Source organism: Condylura cristata, unplaced genomic scaffold (assembly GCF_000260355.1).
Source record: "Condylura cristata isolate star-nosed mole 26May11 unplaced genomic scaffold, ConCri1.0 scaffold00048, whole genome shotgun sequence".
NCBI lineage: Eukaryota > Metazoa > Chordata > Mammalia > Eulipotyphla > Talpidae > Condylura > Condylura cristata.
Genome location: NW_004567149.1, coordinates 1992693 through 2001107, shown reverse-complemented (window position 1 = coordinate 2001107; position 8415 = coordinate 1992693). Strand labels below are relative to the sequence as shown.

General features: G+C 42.5%; 1 protein-coding gene and 1 non-coding gene across 2 annotated transcripts in view; one reads left to right on the top strand and one right to left on the bottom strand.

Annotated features, from left to right (window-relative positions):
* The window catches only part of ZNF184 (zinc finger protein 184), a 15438-nt gene extending 14023 nt beyond the window's left edge, over positions 1-1415 (bottom strand). The window contains exons 1-2 of the mRNA XM_012734166.1: positions 1317-1415; positions 645-785 (exon numbers count right to left, since the gene is read on the bottom strand). Coding sequence (XP_012589620.1) covers positions 645-651 — 7 coding nt within the window. The 5' untranslated portion in view covers positions 652-785; positions 1317-1415. The remainder of the gene's footprint in view (positions 1-644; positions 786-1316) is intronic.
* Positions 1416-8016: 6601 nt separating this feature from the next.
* Positions 8017-8098, top strand: TRNAS-AGA. The gene has a single exon. It is a non-coding gene; the product is annotated as a tRNA-Ser (tRNA).
* Positions 8099-8415: the final 317 nt, after the last annotated feature.

The following is an 8415-nucleotide window of genomic DNA, read 5'->3' as shown; positions in this document are numbered from 1 at the left end:
GTTAAGATCACATGAGGATCCTTCAAAGGAACTGAAGCTATTTGGCTTAGTAAAGGACAGAGCTTCTAAGAAGAGTTGTAACTGGTGTATTCACCTATAGGGAGAGCAGAAATGTGAATAAGAGAAGAACTTGTTTGGACTAAAAATAAGATCAACACAAAAGTTACAGGCAGAGGCACTTCTACCCAATATAAGGAACTCAACAAAGAAAGTACTCTGCACCCCGAACTGAGCATTTAATGTCCTATTTGTTCAGGCATAGTCCTGTTTGTTCAAGCACAGGCTTAACAGATGGCTATCTGCTAGGGATATTTCAATATGGATTCTCACAATGAAGGGATAATTTCCAAGATTTTTTTCTTACAGCAAGATTATCATTCCCATATTTAGTAAACTGAAGTCATGTAAGATCACAGACATTCTGAATCGTTGCTCCTTTTCATCTCCTAATTCCCAAATCAGGGAGAATTAGCTCCTTCCAAGTCTATCCTTTAAAATAATTCCGTTTCTTTTCTCTATCCTAAATGTAAGGTTCCCTTCTTCGACCTCTTCCTGCTCTATAAAGTATTTGCCTTTCCAGTCAAGACTGCTTTTTTTTTTTTGCCTCCATCATCCTGCTCTCCCCGCCCAGTCGTCCTCACTACCTTCCATCTCAGAAGCTCATCCCGTAGCTCTGGAACATGGACACCAGAGTTTCCCAAGCACAGTGCCTCCAGCTGGGTCCTCGATCTGTTGGTCGGATGCCCAAGGACTCTGAGCTCTCACATACGTAGCGGCTGGCTGCCCTAAAAGAAACAAGATGGGGTCAGCTGCATTCGTCATACTATCACCCATCAGAGTTTTGCATAGTGGCCAAGAAGTCCTGCAACAGAGAAGTGCACGAGAGGGCACTGAACAGGCATCTGGCGCTCCAGCTGAGAAAAAAAGAATGGAGATCGAATACACAGGTTTAGTTCGGGTTCAAAAAACCTGCCCTACAGACTGACCCGGAGGACCCACAGACCCAGCCCGCTACCTCCGGGCACACTTGCGGGCTCACACCCCCGCGGATACGGGAAGACACACCTGTTGCGGAGCGGAAAAGCTGGAAGGTGGACAAGTAGGGCGGGGCCGGGCTCGGGTTCTTCCTCTTAGACCGGAACAAAAGAACAAAGCCCTCCGAGGGATCAGGGCGGAACCGCCGGGACCGAGGCGGCTAGGGGCGCCCCCCTCGAGGACCCCACAACCCCAGCTCGCGCCCGCAGAGAGGCCAATTCTGGCGCGGCAAGGAGAGTGACGTCACGCGACCCGAGGGTTGGCGGTTGCCATGGTGATACCTGGGCTTCCCTCCCTCCGCGGCGATCGGCACACTGGGATCCGGGTCCGGAAGCGCTGGGACGAGCACCGAACCTGGCGAAGGGCGCCCAGGCGCTGGACTTCCCCTGCGCCAAGCCCTCGTCCCGCCCACAGCCAGCTTCAACCGCCACTTCCGGTGGAGCCACGAGCTCCCCGCCCCCGCTCGCGTAAGCCTGAGGCCGCGTCTGGCGGACGCGGAGGACTACGGTTCCTAGAAGGCTTCACGGCGTCCAACTACATTTCCCAGAGGCCTCAGCCGGCGCGTGAGGCGCGGGGGCGGGGCCGGGCGTGCGGTTGTGCCAGTCGGTGCTGGCAAACGTCTCGGCCGGAGGCCCGCGTTCCGGCGGCTGCTCCGCAGCTTGTGCGGTCCGGCCGAGAGTAAGAGAAACGCCAGCGGAACACCATGTTTACCTCTCCAGTAATTTGTGCGTTTCTGAGTCAGCCAACACACATCGGTGAAAGTGACACACTAGCCTATGTGTACCCGGTAGATAAGAATCCAACAGAAGTCAGGAGTTTTTTAAATTTTAAAATGTGCGACCCACGCACTTGGTGGTCCCCGGCATTTGGATAAAGGGGCTAAAAGAAAATAACCAGGAGATCCTAACTGAGCATATGAAAAGCAAAATTACAATGTGAATGGAAACAGTACTCTCTTAAAGGATTGCTGAAAAGAATTACAATAGGAACTGCAAAATTTTTCAAGAAGCAATTTGGTATTCTCGGTTGCAAGAAGATGGTCTGACTGAAACAGGAACAAAAGTTGTAAGAGAACGGGCTGAGGTTAAGACAGTAGATGAAAAGGGATTAAAAACATACAGCAAGCAAATGTAAAATGCTGAATTGGTGCTGTGGAAAAGTGAGTTGATTATGTATGGGCTATTCTTTTAAAACTACGATTTGAAGGAAAAAGAGGGATGTAATAGTGCAAAAGAAAGCAATAGGTAAAACTTGATCAGAGAACGGCAAACCAACCTGTGGCTAATGTTCCATTAGGAAGGAGCGACTACATGAAATCAGCTATTAACCTAAAACTTTAGGAGGCCATAAAAGGCAAAGCATGATTGTTTGGAATCAAAGAATTGCAGCTTGAAGACCCAGATATGGATAGAAAACCCCATTGTCTTCAAGAGAGCAGAAGTTGGGGAGGTTTATGTAAGAAAACACAAAGATGAGGCATAACTGGTACTGAGTCTATTCTCTGACAATGTCCATAATTATCTGAATGACTTTTAAAATAATTATTTGCTTGATTGTTTCCTAAAACAGCTGCTTTTGAGCCCAGTTCAAAGGTCTTTGACCTAAGTCAGAGGAGACAGATAATAAATGCAGACTGACTCCATTTTTAAAACGCCTCAGAAACGTCAGCTTTACACAAAATAATAATTCACCATTTGAATATATTGTGAGATTGTAATAGGAAGACTGGAGTTTGGGCCACCTGCCACCACTGAATTCCAGTAGAGACAGATTCTTTAAAGTGCACTTTAATGAGAGAGCCAGCAAGCTAGAAGACAGGGTTTTAACACCCTAAAGAAACCACCTCAACATTTCATTTCCAGCTGGCTGTTTATAGTGAGTTGCACAAAGACAGTTCAGCAGCAGGCTGCCCTCCCTGCTGCCAGGGGTCTGTCCTGTCCAGCGCCCAGCTCCTCCTCACCCTCCTGGACACTTGGCCTCTGGCTCATCTGGCTGTGATAAGACTGGTCTTCACAGAGCACCTACTCCGGCCTCCTCCATACGTGTCCTTGGGCTGGAAAATGAACTGAGAGCAGAAAGGCATAAACAATATGCGTGTGCAGATTTCCCACTACACGAGCTTAGCATCTCCCTGATCTCCTCCCCCTCCCTAGCCCCTATCAAGATGATCAGTACAGTAAGTGTAGTTGATCGCCATTACTGTATAACTACAATTTTATTTCTTGTGATGAACCAACCTCCCACATTTAATCTTCAACACTAGACTCCCTCGGAAGGAGATGAATAATTTCTGGAGTTTAAGAAACAATATATTTCTCATTGATTCCTGGTGGGAGTAAAAAATGGTAGAGCCACCTTGAAAGACAGTTTGGTAGAACAATTTCTTAGGAAACTAAATACACTCTTACAGTATGATCCAGCAATCACACTCCTTGATACTTAACCCGATATTTACCCAAATGAATTGAAAACTTATGTGCACACAAACCTAGTTGCCAAAGCAAGGAGGAATGTTAGATTCATATTGCTGAGTGAAAGAAGCTATTTTAATGTTAATTTTTCTAATCCATGAGCTCTGGACTCGGGATGGATTCCCATTTCTTTGGTGGTGCTTTTATTTCCTTGAAGAGTTTTATAGTTTTCAGTTCTTGACTTTCTTCATTGAATTTATACACAGGTATTTCATTATTTTGGGGGTGTTTTTTTTTTTAAGATTTATTTATTTATACCTCCAGAACAGGCCAGAAGTGTAGGTAGTGAGAGGATTCACCAGAGACAGTGGGGAGCAGAACAGGCCGACTGATGAAGTACACTGCTGTGGGAGCAGTGGGCAGGTCAGGAGAGGTCGGCTGCGCCCAGTCGGTCACCTCCCTGGCTGGGGAATGAACTCAATAGTGAAGCGGCTGTGGCTAGCTTGCAGTGCTGCCCTTTAGCCTGCTGCGCCACCAAGGAGGGCCTTAGAATATATAGAAATATAGAACTATATTTCTTATTTCCCTATCTTCTGATACATGTTTACATATAGAAATTCCTCTGATTTTTGCATATTGCTCTTGTATCCTGCCATGTTACTGTATTCATTTATTATTTCTAAAAGGTTTGTTGTAGTCTCTTGGTTTCTCAAGTATACTAACCTGTTATCTGCGAATAGTGACAGTTTCATTTTTTCCCAATTTGAATTCCTTTTATGCCTTTTTCTTGCTTTATGATTGAGCTAGGATTTCTAAAACTATGTTGAATAAAAGTGGCGGTAGTGGACCCCTTTGTCTTCTTCCCAGTCTTGGAGGGAATGTTTTCAGACTTTTCACCCTTCAGCATGATGTTGGTTTTGGGTTTGTCATGTATGTCTTTTGTAATATTTAGATATGTTCCATTTATCCCGTTTTAGAGAGTTTTTAACATAAATAGATGTTGAATCTTTTCAAATGCTTTTTTTTTCCTTTACTTTGAGTTGATGGTGTGAGTTTTGGCTTTCTTTTTGTTGGACTAATAGATGACATTGATTGATTTACAAATGTTGAAGCAGTCTTGCATGGGGTGAAGCCTACATGGTGGGCAAGTCTCTTGATACTTTGCTGTATTCAAGTTGCTATGATTTTTGTTGAGGATTTTTGCGGCCATACTCATCAGAGACATTGATCCATAGTTTTTAAAAAAGATGTTATTTATTTATGCATTCAAGAACTGGGGTATAGGACAGAGGTGAAGAAGGTGAGAGGACTCACCAGAGACAGAGTAGGAAACACAATAGGCAGATTGACTGAAATATACTGCTGAACGGAGCAGCCGGGGAGACAGGAGAGGTCTGCTGCTTCATGTGGGTCACCTCGCTGGCCAGGGATCAAGCTTCCAAAAGTTTCATATTGTTGCCCTTTAACCCCAGGAAGGGCCCCATAATTTTCTTTTTCTTTTTTCTTTTTTTTCTATCTGGTTTGGGGAGCAGGGTAATATTGACCTCATAAAATATGTTGGGGAAGTTCCCCTCCCTCTTCAATTTTTTTTGAAAGTTTGAGTAGGTAGATATTAAATCTCCCTTATAGCTTGGTAGAATTCACGGGTGAAGGCATCTAGTCCTGGGCTTAGCTTTGGGGAGACTTTACACTTTCAATTTTTGTACTTGTAATTGGAATGCTGTTTTAATCTTGGGAGTTTGTATGAATCTTAGAATTTGCCCATTTCTTCCGACTTGTCCAGTTTGTTTGCGTAGACTTTTATAGTTAGGTTCTTTTAATATGTGTGTTTTCAGTATCTGTTATAATTTTACCCCTGTATTTCTGCCTCTATTGATTTTTCTCACTAATTTTCTTCATAAACATAGCTAATGGCTTGTCAGTGTGGCTAATGGCTTGTCAATGTTGTTTAATTTTTCATAGAACCAGCTCTTGGTTTCACTGGTTTTATGGACTGTCCTTTTGTTTTCTACTTCATTTATTTATTCTTTAATTTTTGTTCTTTCTTTCTTCTGATTTTGGGCACTTTTGTTGTTCTTTTTCTAGTTTCTTCAACCTCAGTCTTAGATTGTTAAATTGAGATCTTCCTTCTTTTTTACTTTTCTTTCTTTCTTTCTTTCTTTCTTTTTTATTCGGGCTTGTACTGCTATACATTTCCCACGTAGTAGTACTGCTTTTAAAGCAACCAATAAGGTCTGGTAGCCTGGCTCTTTGCTTTCACTAGTCTCTAGATTTTTAAAAAATCTCTTCCTTGAAAATAAAAAAAAAAAACTCTTTGATTTCTTCATTGACTCAAGAGTTGTTCAGAAGCATCTTATTTAATTGCCATATATTTTGATTTGTTCCAGGATTCCCTTTATGGTTATTTCCTAGCTTTATGGTATTGCGGTCTTGATGTTTGTCAGAATTTCTGTTTTTGTGTATTTTTCTGAATCTTGTTTTATGACCTAGCATATGATTTATTCTTGAAAATGTTCCATCTTCACTAGAGAAAGATAGTATATTCATTGCTTTTAAGGTGGGAAACTCTGCAAATGTCCATCTGATTAATACTTTACCTAAGGCCTTTATTTCTTTGTTACTTTTCTGTCTGTATGATCTATCCCTTTGTGTCAATAGTACGTTGAAGTTTCCAACAATGATTGTATTTGTTTACTTGTTGTTTAAGAACTGTTAATAATTACTTTATATGTGCCTCCCTGGTGGTATGAGGGTTAAGTCTCAGCTGTCTGGTGAGTAGCTAACCCATATATATATGGCATAGCAGACCTCCCCTGTCTCACCATTGCTCCCCTCAGCAACAATGCTCAAATAGCAATGCTATTTCAATAGATGCACCTGTTCTGCTCCCCACTGTCTTTGGTGAATCCTCTCACCCCACCCCAACCACCTCTGACCTACACCCCAGTTCTTGTAGGCATGAATTAAAAAAAAAATCTTTAAAAAAAGTTGCTTTTTATAACTTAGATGTTCTGATATTTGGAGCATAAATATGAATAACAGTTATTTCTTGGTGAATTAATCCCTTGAACATATAAATTGAATCCATCTTTGTCCCTACCTACCTTTTTTAGTTGAAAGTCTAACTTACTGATTATAAGACTAGCAGTCCCCAATTGATTTACTCTTTGAGTTTTTAGTATTTGTGACCTTGTTCCAGCCTATTATTTTTTTAATTTGAAAGTGAAAGAAGTTAATGTGAAAAGTATAGGTACATATGATTCCGGTTATACATTACTCAAAACTTTGGAAACTGCAGAGATCATTGGTTGCTAGGATTTGTGGGTGGAAAAGGAGGGATTTATAGATAGAAAATGGAATTTTTAATACAGTGAAACTATTCTTTATTATACTATAATGGTGATTATATGTCATTATACATTTGTCAAAACCCATAGAATGTACAATAGAGTGAACCCCTAATGTAAACTATCCTCTTCAGTTAATAATATCGTCTTTAGTTAATTTGTCAGTATGTGCTTATCAACTGTGACAGATGTGCCATGCTAATGAAAAGTGTTACTATTAGGGAACACCAGAGAGTGGGAGTAGATTGAGAATACAGTTGAACTTTGAACAACATGGGTTTGAACTGGGCATGTCTACTTACACTCAGATTTTCTGGTAAACAGATTATGTAAATTTATGGTTTCAATAAATCCAGTACAGTACTATAAATGTATTTCTCAATAATAGTTTCTTCTTTTCTCTAACTTACTTTATTGTAAGAATACAGCATATAATACATGTAACCTGAAATGCATGTCATACATGTGCTAAGTAAGCATCTACCTGTATTATGGATAAGGCTCTGGTCAACAACAAGCTATCACTAGTTTTGGGAAAGTAAAACCTACATTCAGCTTTTCAGCCGGTGGGGAACACTCTTAAGCTCTGATTCAAGGGTCAGCTATACATGGGAACTTTGTGCCTTCTGCTCAGAACCACAGATGAGCTTCTTAAGCCGACTGCAGTGCGGCAGGGTCTGTGAAGAGCAGCAGGGCTGATGCTCCTTTAGCACGGTTATGGGTCCGGTTGTTTAGAAACTGGGGGACAGGGAGGCAGGTAGGGGGACCTGAGGACTCTTTTCCACATCATTTTGCTTGCTCTCCACTTGGGACACAGTCAGCAGAAATAAGTCGTTCCTGAAAGCCATTAGCATTAATCTGGGAGATTTCTTGTCTGGAAATCCCAAACAAAAGCGGCAACCTCGGATCTAGAACTGGGATGAGGATCTGAATCCGTTTCGTGGTGAGGCTAGTTGGGGTCCAAGTGATGAGGGTCTAGAGGCAAGTTGTCTGATGCGGAGAGCGCTCCCTGTCTGTTGCTCTGGACATCCGCGAATGGGGGAGAAAGCCGACCTCCTTGCCAAACTTGCGCTTCACCTGAGGGTTTCTATTCAATTTGTAGAGTACATTTTCTCACACTCCCGATCATTGCATACCGACGTTTCTTTTTATTCTCTTACGCTTTGCTGCGCCAGTGGATGGGATTGCTATTGAAGTAGCTACAGAGACACGCAACTGTTCATGTAGTCGTGGCCGAGTGGTTAAGGCGATGGACTAGAAATCCATTGGGGTCTCCCCGCGCAGGTTCGAATCCTGCCGACTACGGGATGTTTTTCTCCGAGTGAAGCAGTGCAATAAGCTTGTTCTGGTTCTTGCATCCTCGAGAAATTCGCGGAGCTGAGCGGGAACCGGTAATTAACATCTGGAAGCCCTCTCTTCCTTCCCGAGTGTGTATACCACCCAGGCAAGCCTCCTTTTCCTTCCCCCATATCCTGTTCTTCCCCCTCACCCCCCTTTTAGGATTTAGCCCCTACCACCTGTGTTCGTTAGGACTCAAGTCATGGTTGTGAATGTAGGCATTAAGCTGACACCAGAAAATAAGCAACGGAAGGCACATTTAATTTTTCCTTTTTTTTTTTTTT